This window comes from Ictalurus punctatus, chromosome 23, assembly GCF_001660625.3.
Source record: "Ictalurus punctatus breed USDA103 chromosome 23, Coco_2.0, whole genome shotgun sequence".
Lineage (NCBI taxonomy): Eukaryota > Metazoa > Chordata > Actinopteri > Siluriformes > Ictaluridae > Ictalurus > Ictalurus punctatus.
Window position 1 is genome coordinate 18,070,869 of NC_030438.2, and position 16,141 is coordinate 18,087,009.

Consider the following 16,141-nt stretch of genomic DNA (forward strand, 5'->3'; position numbering starts at 1 on the left):
ACACACACACACACACACACACCGCCCCGTGGAGCTGACGGAAAGGATTTCTGAGTGTACGACAGCGGAAACACCGTTATTCTGCTGTTCACCCGGTTATCAGTTCGGATCAGTGAGCGAAGCCAGCTGCTGATTGTTTAGAGTCAATGAGGGCGACAGGGCAGTAAATGTGTGTCTGAGAGTGTCAAGGATAGTTCAGAGTGCAGGACTGTTCTAGGATTGCAGTCGCTTCTTAATAAGAGCGTAGGACACGGACAGACGGAAGACTAGACCTCGATTGTTCTGTATTACCGAGGCGGACGGATCCTGCGTCCGTTATCGTGATCAAAACTCGGACGTTTTCACCCCATCCTCTTGTTGATCATTTTCCTCTAACCGCATGCCATCGGGTCTTTTCATTCCTTCCGTATCGCGCGCTAAGGTTCACTCCGTGGACGCTGAAAGAAATGTGTATACGTGTATAAAACCCACAACGCTGACGGGTCTGATATATTATTAATAATAATGGCTTATCGATATCGAGACGAAGATTTCACTTGTTTCCGTAGCAACCGTCTAGAAATGAAAAATCGAAACGAGCTCCTCGTCTCAGAGCACGCCGGCGATGATCGGTACCGGTCTGCGCTTGTTTTCGGATCAAACGGCGGAAACTCGCAGAGCTTGGATCTCCGCGCCGGCTTGTTTAACAGCTTGGCTTGTGTTCTGTCTCTGTTGTAATTTCCTTTGGATGAGAGCTTCCGGAGAATTAATAAATATAAACACGTCTTCTCTCTCTCTCTCTCTCTCTCTCTCTCTCTCTCTCTCTCTCTCTCTCTCTCTTTTTCTAGGTACGACTACAAAGAAATGTTGCACAACTCCACTTTTTGTCTGGTGCCCAGAGGACGCCGTCTGGGCTCCTTCCGCTTCCTCGAGGCTTTACAGGTGACGTCCTTTTCGTCTCGGTGAAGTCCATGATCGTTTCCGTCCAGGTTTCACAGAACAGACGTTTGCATATAAGACACAATAATAACCGAATTTACACAAATCAACCGGTTCAAACGTTTACACACGCTCCATTCTTAATACCGTTCTTAAACTGCCCACTGTTCTTCAGAAAATTCCTCCAGGTCCTGCACATTCTTTACTTTTCCTGCATCTTCGACCCCTTTCTGACAGTCGCTATATGATACCGAGATCACCCTGAGGAGAACCGAGGGACTCGTACACGGCTATTACGAAAGGTGCAGACGTCCACTGACGCTCTCACGAGGAGAGCCTGGGGGTGTGTAAACTTTTAAACAGGATGATCGGTGTAAATTATTATTTTGTCTTCTGGGAAACGTAAATATCTCATATAGGTTCTGAAGGGCGGGGCTAAATGGGGAGGGGCGGGTGTTTTTTTTTTTTTTTTTTTTTTTTTTTTTTTTTAAACAAAATAATAACCCCAACTCGAGGCCACGCCTCCTTCATGTTTATTCAACTTCCTGATTGAATTTTTTTTCGAATGACCAAATGCGTGAAATAATCCGAGTTATTTCGAGCGCCAATGTTAGACACATGATCTGATTTTATATTCCCACACACACACACATCCATGTGTTGTGCGTAGACTTTGTTTTAAAAAAAAAAAAAAAAATAAAAAAATGCTAAAGCTTTGTGTGTGTAAGTGAGCGAACGTAGCAGTGTGTGTACTCCGTGATTGTAACAGTGTATATTTCAGCAGATCTGGTTAATGACGCTGAAGGGATTAAGGCGATTGAGCAGCAGCCAATCACACGCTGGCATCCTGCTTAACAGATTAGCATCAGGACACGGACACACACACACACACACACACACACACACAAAACCAAGGCACAGACCTTGTTAAACACTGCCTCTTGTTATTCCACGCTGAGGACGGTTTAGTAAGAGTGTACCGTATAGCGGATCGTTTCAGAGGCGCCCGTTTTCCGTTATCGCTGCCGTCGTGGGACGCCGTAAATAACACCTTTACGCAACACGCCATGAAAAACGACATGGTTTTCGTTATCGCCGATCCGCAGTACTCTAAAATTCCACGCAGCTGGAACCAGGCAGTTAGTGGGAAAATATAAAAGATGCAATAAGTGAAGGCAGTCATTTGGAAGGTAACGGGAATGACGAATCGTAGTAATTCCCCGACGTTTCATTACGGATTTTTATATCCTCAGAGTAGAGTTAATGGAATAGTCTGGAATAGTGTGAGGGGGGGCCTCACGCAAATAGACATCCAATGGTTAATGCTTACGAGAAATGAAAGTCTAGCGCGCCCGACGTGTCGAATCCACTCGCCTTTCTGTTTTCTTGCGTCGGATCGTTCAAAATCAGAATATAAAAAGGATTTACGGGGTTTTAAGGAGAACTGGCATATCGTCATGATCACTTTCAGATTCGTACTACAGTGCACTTTCAAACATCGAGAGGTGGGGCCTTAAGCATGGAGCGGTGCCAGATCGTTCAGGTTATTCAAAATGGCCGCCGTCACGTTATTACAGCGTTTAGAAGTCCTTCCAGGAGCTTGCGATTTTTTTGTTATTATTATTTTTTTTTTCTTCCCCCCCAAAATCGCTGCAGATTCTCCGCGGAATCGTGCCGAGACGCGTCACGTGACGCGGTCAGCCAAAGCCCCTCTTCGATTCACGCACGTCGAACATGAGTACAGCTTAAAGGTCTCATTTATAGACAAACATCAATACGAAAGACCGCGCAAAACAATTTCGTGCGACCTCGATTTCGCCAGTACAAGTGGTTTTAAGCCAAAAAAAAAAAAAAAAAAAAAAACCTCAGCAGCAAAATCGAGCATCTTTGCCCGAAACGGTCGGGAAAAGAACTCGGCGAAATCCTGTACGGACTGATTAAGCTGCACGGCGAAGTTTTTTTTTTTTTTTTCTTTACGTAAATAAAAATAAAACGCTTCAGGATGTGCTGTTAAAGGAAAATAATCAACAATGTTAAATATAACTGTAAATAGTATTTATTTATTTATTTATTTATTTTTAAGTGTGACGTTCTTTACTAAATAAAATGGTAGTTATTGGGAAATTGCTGCGGTATAAAGGGAGTAAAACACCGTAGGACTTATTGGAAAATAATCATCTTTGTTGGGGTGAGAGTAAGCTCTGTTCATCGAGCCGTAATTGAACTGATGATCGTTGATTATTTTCCCGTAACGGCACGCTGAACACCTCGGCTTCGGCTGCGTTTTAACCTCACGGCACTGGAGCGTTTTGTCGAACTGAAACCCCCGGCGTCTCTCGTGAGACGCTGCTGGCGGACAACGCCGCGAGCCGTTCTGTCGATGTGCGATCTGCCGCTGTACAAGCGCGTTTACTGAACGGCGTCAGCTGCTGGATGGGCGATCACACCGTTATTCTCGTCATAGCCGGCAGCGAGAGCTTTAACACACTGATGCCCTGCTGGTGTTTCTCTCTCTCTCTCTCTCTCTCTGTGTGTGTCTGTGCCACCTCTGATCTCGGCTCCGTTTCTCTCCACCGTGATTGAAAAGCCGCAGTTGAGAGACAGAACAGCGCTTTCTGTCCTCATCTCAAACTGTTTCTTTTCAAACGTTCACAGTCCTCGATGCTCGCTTTCGATTCGTCCAAAAATAACTCCTCCACTGTGGAGCGAATTCAGGACACGCCCCCTACTTGGATTTCGTAACAGTATTTTGCATGTTTTGCATATGATACAATCAGATATTGATGTAATGTACTGATACCTGTTAGTTAGTGTGTGTGTGTGTGTGTGTGTGTGTGTGTGTGTAGGCCGCCTGTGTCCCTGTCGTGCTCAGTAACGGCTGGGAGCTCCCCTTCTCCGAGGTCATCGACTGGAACACGGCTGCCGTCATCGGCGACGAGAGGCTGCTTTTACAGGTACGTACATCTCACCAGCAGCTCCCACAGACGTTTCTTTATCATCGAGCGGTGTCTACGCTTTGAAACCGTCTGAGGCGAAGTTGTGTATCTACGTGTTTTCTGACATCTTCAGGACGGAGGGGTTTTTACGCTTCACGCTTTCTTGATCACATGACAACACACGTTTTTTTTTGTTTGTTCGTTTTTTATGGGCTTTGTTGGAAACTAATTCGTGAGAGCGACAGAAGAAAGGCTGGCAAGGGAACGACCGTTTAGAGCCGCTAGAGCGTAAGAGATAACGGAAGCTAACTTTTTGCCCCCCACGATGTTCCAAAACACCAAACGTGGCTATAAACGGATAAGGAGGGTATGACGTGTCGGACTTTAATCGATTAAAAATAAATAAATAAATAAACGCTGACGGATTGTTGTGAGGAATTTAAGGTGGTGGGGTTGGAGAGGAATCCATTTTTGGCGGTGGTCACAATAACTCTTGTTGTTTTTCTATAACGATCGACACGGTCTTCGCTGCAGAACCAACAGTCCAGGGGGGTGGAGCTGGACTTGATTACAAACTCCTCCCCATCCCACACAATGCTATACAACACAGAACAGCCCACTTATCCAGCCTGAAACACACCAAGTTGTCTCCACCTCCTGGACTTTTGTCATGACTCCGCCCAGGTAGGAGGAGCTAGATCAGGTCAGACTCCACCCCATGATGATGATGATGTTTGTTTGTTTTTTTCTGCAGCAAAGTGTATTTTGAACTCGAAGGTTTAAAAACCAGTGATTAACAGCTGCTTTGTTAAGACACGAAGCGGTTTTGAATTCGGTTTTTGGAGTATCGCGGCATCCTTGAGTTTCTCGAATAAATATTTTTTAAGCTTGCGTATCGCTTCTAAACAAGTGCTCACTTAAACCCCTTACTTTCCTCCTTCCTTAGCTCAAACAGTTCTCCCTGCTTCCCTTGCACTGATGTGTCTAATTGTCATGCCAGAGAATATTTTCACACACCGCCACCACCGCTAGATAAACGTCCCGGGGAGGATTTTTCCGAACACGCCGCAGCGCAATTGAAATGCTGGAACCGAACCCGAGTCTCCCGTGTGCAGCTCGGGGCCAAAGGAAACAGCGGGGGTTAGACGAGTGACAGGTTCTGTCTGAGCCGAGTCGCACGTTTGCGCATTTAATACGCGTCTGACCGCGCTCGCCGTCGCAGCACCATTACAGCCGAATACATTTCTGTAATTGCCTGGCGACTGGCGTGAAATAACGCTGATCACATCTTCAAAACTGTCAGCTGAGAGTCCGTACCGAATCCATCAGCCTTACATAACCACGTATTATTTAGCCGTCATCATTCAAAAAAATGATTTATTTATTTTTTTTAAAAACAAGCTGAAGATTGGCGTAGTTTAACAGTCCAATATCGAGTAGTTTTAATGAGAGCGCACTTCTTTCAGCTGTCACGCCGACGCCCGTTGAGGGGAGAAAAAAAAAGAAAGCGATTTCTCAACACGTCGCTGTTTTTGCATTCTTTATTTCCCTGCACTTAAAACACTTAAAAATCATCAACCAATCAAAATGGGTTATAAAAACGGTCACTGATATTTACGTGAAAATGTGGGTGTTGTGTTCAGGTCTAATTCAATTACAGATTAAAAGCAGTGCTTATAACGTATACAGAAATATCCACGCTTAAATGTTGGAACGTTCATTACATTTTCGCAGCCCTCCGACGATGACCTTCACCATACCATGTGACTACAGAAATGTGAAATGGCTTTTTAATTATTGTTAATGTTATGTCAAAGTTAAAGGCAACTTTTTCCGGTCACATAGGACGATAGTGGTTTTGTATTACTGCCCATCAATCAGTGAATAATAGTTAAATGAATCATTGCCATATGGCGACATCATGCAGTAAATATCAACACGCATGGAGGAAAGCGCTGTCCGTCCCATTCCGCGTACGTGAGCTGACGGACACCGAGAATCGGCTAGTGTCGCTCTGATTGACATGGAGAGAGAGTACGCCCGTCCCAGCCAGAAAGCACGGCCAGTTTTGCTCCCTCGGCTCATGGCGACGGATCTCTGCGGGCGGCATCGTCCGGATTCGAACTCGCGACGTCCTTTTCTGTTTGTTGCGACTCTGTAGTTTTTCATTCCTGAACTTGAAAGTGTTATGTTTTTCTGCCTATTGACCCAAGAGACTCCATTTTTATAATGATGTATCTTCTGTAATTATTCTATTATTTATATATATATATATATATATATATATATATATATATATATATATATATATATATATATATATATATATATATATATATATATAAGAATTCACCCTGAGAATCAACAAGCCTAGAGGAAAATGATTTATAATAAACCACGAGACGTTCTTGTTCCTCCATGTAGTATGCATCGTTTAATTTTTAAACCAACCGTGCCTTATTTTTTTGCCGCAGATCCCCTCCACCATCCGCTCCATCCACCAGGACAAGATCCTTTCGCTCCGGCAGCAGACGCAGTTTCTCTGGGAGGCGTACTTTTCCTCCGTTGAGAAGATCGTGCTCACTACGCTCGAGGTACAGTACACCATCCTCCGGTCTAGAGTTAGCCCTCATGATCGATGAACATCCTTCACTACACTTAAGACATGCCCTCATTAAATTTTAACGTTCCTCGAGCAGTAATGGCTCCAAACAGGTCTGTAGGGTTACAGACGATAGGCTCCTCTGCTTTTTCCTCGCCCGACTCAGCCTGAGACTTGGCGTCCTCGCTGTTGTGTGCTCGATTAATCACCGACTCGAGCTATTCCTGAAGGAGCTCTGGTTTCATGCACGTCTCTGGAGGAAGTGTCTAGAGGCTTGCTGGGTAAGAGACACCCAGGCCTGGCCTTTTGTAGCCGGGAAACGGAACAGGGTTCTCGCGGTCGGTTTCCTCCAGGTTCTCCGGTTTCCTCTCATCACCCAAAGACATGTCAGGAGGTGGATTGGTTACCCTGAATTGCCCCAAGCTATGAAGTGAACGTGTGTATGTGATGATCCAGCGTCCCATCAGGGCGTATTCCAGTCTCAAGCCAAGTGATAGACCGAGATATTTCCATTATCAGAAATATTTCACAAATGTTAGACGTAAACATTTCTTTTCGGAAGAAATTCCAGTCATTCGTTACAGAATCCTCCGTCCATGATGTTTTCTCCTCCGTCGAATCCACCATTTTTAGCTGACGTCGTACCTGGTTAAAGGATTGGTGTCGTCTCTATTTGACCACCTTTTCCACACTTGACTTTAGTGGATAAAATTTCCGTTTTTAAAACGCACTTTTGGTCCTGAAATCTGATTGGCCGAGCCCCGTAGCAAAATCCTCGATGTACGCACTGCATCGCAGCCAAAGCTTTCTGTTAAAAGACTACATTGTGTTGCGGGAAAAATAGTTTATTGTGACTATTATTAACAGTTCATGAAATTATTTATTGAACAACTGGATGTTTAAAAAAAAAAATATATATATATATATCCTCAAGAGGGAGTACATTACAGTGATTTTATTACAGCTAATGGAGTTTCAGGCACTCAGAATAAACCCTGACTAAATGTATGAAATGAATGAATGAACGAGGTGAGTCATGGCTGCACAGTCCGTCTTGCGTAAAACTGGTGACGCATTACACACAGAGCGAGTCTGTCGAAGTCAGTTTTCACCCACAAGCCGTTGTCTGCAGAAGAACGGAAACGATGACGTATTATTTAATCTCTGTTAATAATTTAATATCGCTGTGTTTATTTTCCGTTGAAAGAGGACACGCTGCACTCTTGCACATATGATTAAAGTTTCGGATTGAACAGGGGTTATTTTTGCTCAGAAACGGACGTGCTGTAAATCAGTCACGCAAAACGGAGACAAGCCGTCGTTTACAAATACGGAGCTACCGTGCGAGGGAAGTGTTTTTAAAGAATTGAATAAATATACGGAGCGGTGTTATAAAACGCCAGACCGAAAAATAAACAAGCGTCTGGTTTAAGTTCCAGCTCGGGTTCAGCTCAAAGTAATCTCCGTCTCTCTCTGATGAACTGTAAACAGGTGTATACGATCATCCATTACCCGCTCGTTCTCCGCTTCTTTGTGATGCACAGGCTCCTAGACTTTGACCACCATCCAAACCCCCCAAATAAACACATGCTACGGTGAATATTAGTTCCTGTTGGCTTTTGTTCCAGCAACGTTAACACCGCTTAAAGATGTTCAGAGTGATTTGTGAGTGATTTGAGTCTTGACCACTGCTGTCTGTCTCGTAGATCATCCATGACCGCGTGCTGCAGCACCTGAGCCGCAGCAGCGTGATGTGGAACAACCTGCCCGGAGGTCTCTTCACCCTGCCACAGTACTCCTCCCACCTGGGACACTTCCCTTTCTACTACGCCCCGCTCGGTGAGTCACCCACACACTACACTCACACACACAGAGGTATGCGCGCACACACGCTTACATACCAAGTGTTTTCTTTCCCAAAGTCGCTTTACAGGAGCGGTCCTCGAAAAAGTGCTAATGGTGCTAATAATGGAATGTTAGCGTGGGCCATTTATTGCCGTGTATGAATCACACACACGGTGCTTTTCTAGTTATTTATTTATTTATTTTGTCCTCCATCACTGATCTAGCAATATTTTTTTTCATTGTAATTGTTCTTGGGGGTGCCAATTATTTTGTCTTAGGTTTTCGGGGATGGGGGCGGGGACTATCCGTTTTGTTTTTTTTTTTATAAGAATTATGTGTCAGTGGAAAAAAATAGTCAGTGATCATTTCAAAATGAATCGTTTGAATATAAATATAATAATTTTGACGCAGAAATGTTGTGTTAATTCTCGAAATTAATTATTGTATTTAAATGGAGAAAAGTATTTATGGTCTCAGTACTCATTGAAAAATTATCTTTTTTTTTTTAATTAAAAATAATTTTAAAAAATAATCATTAATAATTTGAGGCAAAATATTTTCCCACTCATTAGAAATTTTTGACCCAAAATTATATATAATTTAAATATCATGTCGGCTATTTAAAAAAAAAAAAAAAAAAAAAAAAAAAAAAAAAATGGAGGGAAGTATTTTTCCAGTTCGAATGGTAAATAAAAATAGACAGATTAATTAATTATCATGTTTCTATTATTTAACAAATGCGTTCATATAAGAATGATATGTCTTAAGGAAAATAAATCTCCCGGTTGTGAAAATAGGAAAGAAGTCATTATTATGGCGCTCCATTTTGCCTATTCTCTTAAGGGGTGCCAATATTTCTGAATCTGACAGTAGGACATCCGCTAGCAACGGTTTAAGCATTTTTTTTTTCTTCTTCTTCATGCTCGTTGCTAAATGCTGGTGTTGCAAGTAATGATTTCTAAATTAGTTTTTGACTTCTCACAAATGACCAATTAAACTTTGCCACAAATAACGAGGTTTCTTTTAAAGGATGCTGCCTGGTACTAACCTCGTGTAATTAGCGTGTGTGTGTGTGGTGTCTAATTAACATTAGTGCACAATATTTAGATAAAATAGCTGTTAGTCTGGCAGCACCGTCATGTTTTAAATGAAAATCCTGCCATTCTGAAATTTCCGCGTCCTCCTTTCTCGCGCTGTAAACGCGTGTCGTGGATGAGTGGTGTGATTGCGTTCTCGCTTAGGTGTCAAAGATATCAAAGCGAACTCTTTGTTGTGGAAGGTGATATTCCAGAGCTGATCGGATGCACGCCTCTGTCTGCAGGTATCAAACCGCATCAGAGGTTCACGGCAGTGATCCACGCTGTAACACCGCTGGTCTCGCAGTCGCAGCCCATCCTGAAGCTGCTGGCATCGGTGTCCAAATCACAGTACTGTGCGCAGGTATGGAGGGATCTCCGGGAGTCCAATGTAATAGTGTAGCTGTGTTAAAATAAAAAAAAAAAATTTTAAATTGCGACACAATATACACTATAAGCCAAAAGTTTGTGGACACCTGATCATCACACCTACATGTACTTGTTGAATAGTTCATTCCAGATTTCTTCTCCATTTGCTGTTATAGTAACGTCCATGCCTCGCTCAGAAGGCTTTCCAGTAGATTTTGGAGCGGGGCTACAAGAGCATTGGCGAGATCAGGCACGCCTCACTGAGTATTGTGATGACGCTCCAGTTCTAGTGCATCTAAAAGGTGTTCAGTCGGGTTAAGGTCAGGGCTCTGTGCAACAGACTCGAGTTCTTCCACTCCAGCCTTGGCAAACCATGTCCGGGCATGATGGCCAAGTGAAGGCTTGTTCATGGTCTCGTAAACCGAAGATCACGGGTTCAATCATGCCTTGAGGAAGTTCCTTGCTGGGCTGTTCATGTTCTATCCAAACAAACATAAATGTTTGGAGAGCAGTGGTGGCTCAGTGGTTAAGACGTTGGGCTACTGATCGGAAGGTCATGAGTTCAAACCCCAGCACCGCCAAGCTGCCACTGTTGGGCCCTTGCGCAAGGCCCTTAACCCTCAACCGCTCAGATGTATCGATGAGATTAAAGTCGTCTGCCAAATGCCATGAATGTAAACGTCTTCATTCCAGTGAAGGGAAATTGTAATTCTACAGCATACAAAGAACATTTCCAACTTTGTGGGAAGAACCAAATATGGGCGTGACGCTCAGGTGTCCAAATCCTTTTTTTTCTCTATTTCTTTCTTCCATATAGTCTTGCTCCGTTCCAAGTCAATCGAATGCAACGTAAACAAAAGTGTGATCGCGGTTCAGTGATAATGACTCATCAATCTCTACGCCTCACGCTAACGAGGACTTTCAGGCCTCGAGTTTTAAGATCCCTTAGCGTCGTAAACGCCACGCTAGGGCCCTCACGTCTTCTCCGTTTGTTTTTTGTTTTTCTTTCCATTTTGTCAGATTATCGTCCTGTGGAACTGTGACAAGCCTCTTCCTGCAAAGCAGCGCTGGCCTGCGACTTCTCAGCCTGTCGTCGTGATTGAGGGGGAGAGTAAGGTACGAGGAATACTCGGCAGTACAATGTCGATTTTCAGTGCCGCTACTACACCGGGCTTTGCTTAACACTGCTGGGTTTTCAACAGCCATTTAACCTAGGCACTTGGCTGGAAATTAGTTCAATAGAGTGTCATGTTTGCTAAGAAACACAGGTAGTTGTATCACATCTGTTTGACATTCAGTCAGCGTGCCAAACACTAACCCTCATCAGATCGGCTGCATGCACTTTGGAAGATACCGGTTTGCCACAACAGTCATAGATTTACCAGAACTTTCCACTGGAATGAGCGTGATGCGGGGCAGCAGACTTTCAAGTGAGCACGTACCGTGAGAAGGTTTTTGGGAAAGAGTCACTGTTTGAGATTGCGATTTGCTGATGTCTCCAGGTGATGAGCAGCCGTTTCCTGCCCTACAGCACCATCGTAACAGATGCCGTGCTGAGTCTGGACGAGGACACGGTGCTCTCCACTACCGAGGTAGGTCACGCCACATCGCAGCCCTGTTATCACATATCTCGGATTCTCCAAGCGTGATAAGAATTGTACCAAAGAAAGGAGAGGTCAGATCAGAGCTGGGATTTTTATCTGCTAGGTGGATTTCGCCTTCACGGTTTGGCAAAGTTTCCCTGAGAGGATTGTGGGATATCCAGCCAGGAGCCATTTCTGGGACGTCAACAAGGAGCGCTGGGGTTATACCTCCAAGTGGACCAATGACTATTCAATGGTGCTGACGGGAGCTGCTTTCTACCACAGGTACAAAACCGAGGAATAGTATTGTTCTGGGAAGAGTATAGCTCCGACATTGCGTTCGTAGTCGTCAAAAGCCATTCTTTGTGTGAAATTCGCAAGCCATGAACCTTCTGAGAGAGCAGTGTACTGTCTGAGGGGAGTAGTGGTTCAATAGTTAAGCCTCTGCGCTACTGATCAGAGGGTCGTGAGTTGAAGGACTGCCACTGTCGCAGCCCGTGAGCGAGTCCCTGCTCTAGGGACGCTGTATCATGGATGAGCCCAGCTCACTAACAAGCTAGGATACGTGAAGCAAAGAATTTCTCCGTACTCACGTGTATAAATCCTTCTCCTTCTGATGTACGTAGCTTAATCTTTTTTTTTTTTTTTTTTACGAAAATGACTCATTTGTCTTTTTTTTTTATATTATTTTTTTTATTCCAACCTATCTAGATATTACAATCACTTGTATACAAATTACCTGCCAGCCAGCTTGAAGAGCATGGTTGACCAGCTATCAAACTGTGAAGATATCCTCATGAACTTCCTCGTGTCTGCCGTCACCAAGATGCCCCCCATCAAGGTCACGCAGAAGAAGCAGTACAAGGAGACCATGATGGGACAGGTACCAAATTTAAGCTCCATTACCAGTTCAGATTTATGTATTTATTTATTTATTTTGCTTCTACCACAAGGACTATTGAATTCTCTAATTTTTCTCTGATAGTAGTGCCATATATATTATATATATATAATTATATATATATTTTTGCTGTAACGTAAATGATAACCGGAACTATCTTTCATTCATTCATTAACACTAACATATAATAAGTGAAGAATGGCTGTTCTTTCTTGCTTATCTAAAGCACTGGGTTTGCTTTTACCTCACAACTTTTTGTTCTTGGTGTGAAGCGAAAGTTTCAGGACTTTCTGAAGACCCCCAGACAAACGTCTAGGTTGTCCGCTACCTAATAGTTCCCTCCTACGATCAGTTTATTTTTTCCATGGATCGAAGAGGCCGTGGTCCTGCCCAGTTGTTTTGAAGTCCAACGTTTGCGAACCCCTTAGAAAGTTTACGTAGACCGATGGAGATCTACCTTCCGGAAGACTTTAGCTCCACCCATAATCGTGCGCCCACCTGACCATCTGATCTCCGCTTTAAGAAGTTCTCGATCGACTGAAACGGGTGTGTTCCAGTCGATCGTGGTCGGAGATGAAACCTGCCGGAAGGGTAGACCTCAAGGAAGAGGGTTGGTGACCGCTGACCTAGACGATCCATCCAGGTGTGAAACTAAATGAAACCAGAAGCAAATGTCATGTAAATTGCCGTTGGTGTGTTAGGTCTGACTTTTGTTTAGATAGAAGGTTGATTCACAGTCTGCAGTCAGGAAGAAAATATTTCCCAAGAAGACACTGGATCAGATTAAATTGTCCATCGATACGAGTTGCATTACCACAAGCCAACAGGAATTCTATATCTCGCCATTTTGTTTTGTTTAAAAAAAAATAAATCAAATAATCCAATGTGAATTTAAATGATATTTCTCCCTTCAGTGTTTAGAGAACTCTCCAAGACAACGTTCCAAGACAAACCTTGTTTTTGGTCTCTTTCCAAACCTGACCTCAGTAATGACCACAGCTCATCTCGGCTTCCGCTCATCTGTTATTCATACGTGAACAAAATATTCATCCAGATACATGTCGCATGATCTCCAAATGGAATAAGAAATGCACGTACTGCATTATAAATGTCGTACTTTCACCAAGGTGACTTTTCTTTTCTTTTTTTTCCCTTCTTCTTCCTACCCCCACCCCAGCAGACATCGCGAGCCTCTCGTTGGGCAGACCCGGACCACTTCGCCCAGCGGCAGACTTGCATGAACAAATTTGCCAGCTGGTTTGGCAGCATGCCCCTCGTCCACTCCCAGATGAGACTGGACCCCATTTTGTTTAAGGACCAGGTGTCTATACTGCGCAAAAAATACAGAGACATCGAGAGACTCTAACCGAAATCCCCGAGAGCCCTTTCTAAAGGGAACAACGGAGCCTCGTGTCACCCCATGTAGGGCGAGAACAAGGAGGAGGGGGTGGAACCCTCAGCAAGTGAGCGAGCTGGCCAGGAAGAGGTAGATGGTTGAGGAGGGGGTTGTGCTTAATGAGGTCCTGCTGTCAAAAAATGTTCGACATATCATTGTGCTTGTCTGATCCACATCACTTGTTTTACACTACAGCAGGGGTTATTTTTTTTTTTGGCAGTTGGACTAGCTTGGCACAACATACGCATACAAACGCACACACGGTCGTATCAGTGTGTCAGACGTCCATCCCCCGTGCTCATGTTCTAATGCTTTGCCAAGGTTAACCGTGACCATGGCGACCTTGGATGTGACTGGGAACCATACACACACACACACGCACACACACTTACACACTTAACCAGGCACAGTCCTGGACTTGAACAGAAAACGGTTAACAGGACCCCCGAAGGCTTTTGCCACCAGAATTCGGTCCGTCTCATCAAAACGCATGATGGGACGCACTCTATAGCTCTTACCTGCATGTTTGTTTCATCAGCCTTCGGTCGGGTTCCTCAGAATCGGCGGGATCTCCACGTCCTGCCAAGGGGCTGAAAAACGCGACAGTGTCACAGTGCCTGACCTTTCGGGTTGCGCCTGGGAGTCCGAATAGGATTCAACTGAATGCAAAAAATTTTAAAAAAGCACCCGTGTCATGCTGCTTGTGTATCTACCCAAAGTTCTCTCTCTCTCTCTCTCTCTTTTTTTTTTTTTTCTTTTCTGTTTGTTTTGTTTTTCATCTGTGATCATAAGCGTTTCTCTCACTAAGAGATCATGACCCTGGCTCTTTAAATTTTAAGCTCAAACAAGCCACTTGAAGCTAAACTTGTTGCACGCTATTTTCTGAGCCTGTGTGATATGATTCGCAGCCTTTGGAACTAAAACACTGACATTCATTTGATATTTAAGTTTAAATACGTTAATAATCATGTTCTTTTATTTGGAGAGGGTTAATAACGCCAGTACTTTTTTTTTTTTTTTTTTTTTTTTTTTCCGCATATCAGAATATTCATTTGCACATCTTGAAAATTTTAACATGAAGAAATATGGTGCAGTCCAATATGTACTGTGGTAATAGTTAATGGTTAAAGGTAAGGGATTTTCTTTTGTTCGTTTATTATGATTGTTTTTTTTGTTTTGTTTTTTTTTCTTCAGATTATAAGGCAAGTTTAGGAAGTCTAATAGAAAGAGGAAACGTATATCTGTGGTAGGTCGTTGAATTGTTTTATTGGGAGTGAGAAATCCAGGAAAGCTGTGTGTAAAGTTATTTATCTTTGCCTCATTATTTCACATGGATCAGATGGTCTGAGCTAAGTGAATGTTATTGTTAAGAGGTAAAAATCTATATATGTTTGTAATACCAAATCATCTCCGTAATTGCTTCGATTGAAGCACCGAAAAATCAGTATAGAAACCGATTCCCCCAGTGAAGATTGTATGATTGTACCCTAAAGTATTATAACTTAAATAAGTCTTTAACATTCATATCATTGCTCGTTCTTCACTTCATTTGTTTTTTTTTTTTTTTTTAATTATTATTATTTTTTTTTTCTTCAAACAGGAAATCATCCAAACGATTTTATATCCATGCAAGGAACTGAGTCCAAGTTCAGGCAGATGTTTTATTTATATATATATATATATATATATATATATATATATATATATATATATATATATATATATATATATATATATATATGTATAATATAAATATATAAATAAAAATGTCATTACCAACACTAGTTGTTCCTCAAAAGTCAATACAGTGCCATTCCTTTTTCCGTACAGGATTTGCCAGAAATGGGTGACTGCCAGAAATCCTTGTTTCTGTCAATGTAGTCAAAGGAAATTAATCTCAAATCTCTGGGCAAGGACGATAATCCATTGTTCAAAGCACAGAGTACGACTGAAAGAGCTTTTAAACGTATGAAAGTAATTAAAAGTGTCCTGCTGTGGGTTTCTCCGCAAAATTGTCGCTTTTATAGAAATGTCACATTTGATCCTTCACATTCTCAGTCTGCTTTCTGACATTTTCAAAGATCTCTTAATTACACGAACGTGCCTTTCTCGAGACACTTCCGACGTTGTTTTTCATCGGAAATCGCTCGTGTGCTCCCATTCCTGTGCTGCGTCAGTCAGATGGACATTTCCTCATCCAGTACCACATGATAGATTTTAGTGTACTTTGTCTAACACTGGATTGTTTTGGTCATTATTGCAGTATTATTATGCTGTACTGACATTCCTACCTGTTTCGTAGGAAAACGTTGCTGTGACGTCGCCGTTTAATTTTGTTCTGTGACCGCACTTCCTCTGTGTGTATGTGGACTCATGGCTCTTCTCTGCCCAGTATGGACACCGATGTTATTCGATGACGTTATTTTACACAGTTACAAACGATAATATAGAACAAAAGACGGTTTTGTAAGAATGGTTTTATAATAAAGAAAAAGGAATAAATACTATTTGCCTA

At 42.8% G+C, this 16,141-nt stretch overlaps 1 protein-coding gene across 2 annotated transcripts in view; it reads left to right on the forward strand.

The window, feature by feature from the left end:
* Nucleotides 1–16,141, forward strand: part of ext1a (exostosin glycosyltransferase 1a) — a 53,210-nt gene extending 37,069 nt beyond the window's left edge. The window contains exons 2-11 of one of the 2 annotated variants that reach the window (XM_017453678.3): nt 828–921; nt 3,765–3,872; nt 6,329–6,448; nt 8,163–8,295; nt 9,623–9,741; nt 10,767–10,862; nt 11,249–11,338; nt 11,454–11,614; nt 12,041–12,212; nt 13,411–16,141. In XM_017453678.3, coding sequence (XP_017309167.2) covers nt 828–921; nt 3,765–3,872; nt 6,329–6,448; nt 8,163–8,295; nt 9,623–9,741; nt 10,767–10,862; nt 11,249–11,338; nt 11,454–11,614; nt 12,041–12,212; nt 13,411–13,596 — 1,279 coding nt within the window. In that variant the 3' untranslated portion in view covers nt 13,597–16,141. Of the gene's footprint in view, nt 1–827; nt 922–3,764; nt 3,873–6,328; nt 6,449–8,162; nt 8,296–9,622; nt 9,742–10,766; nt 10,863–11,248; nt 11,339–11,453; nt 11,615–12,040; nt 12,213–13,407 lie in introns of both variants that reach the window. The other variant, XM_017453676.3, reaches the window with a different exon arrangement.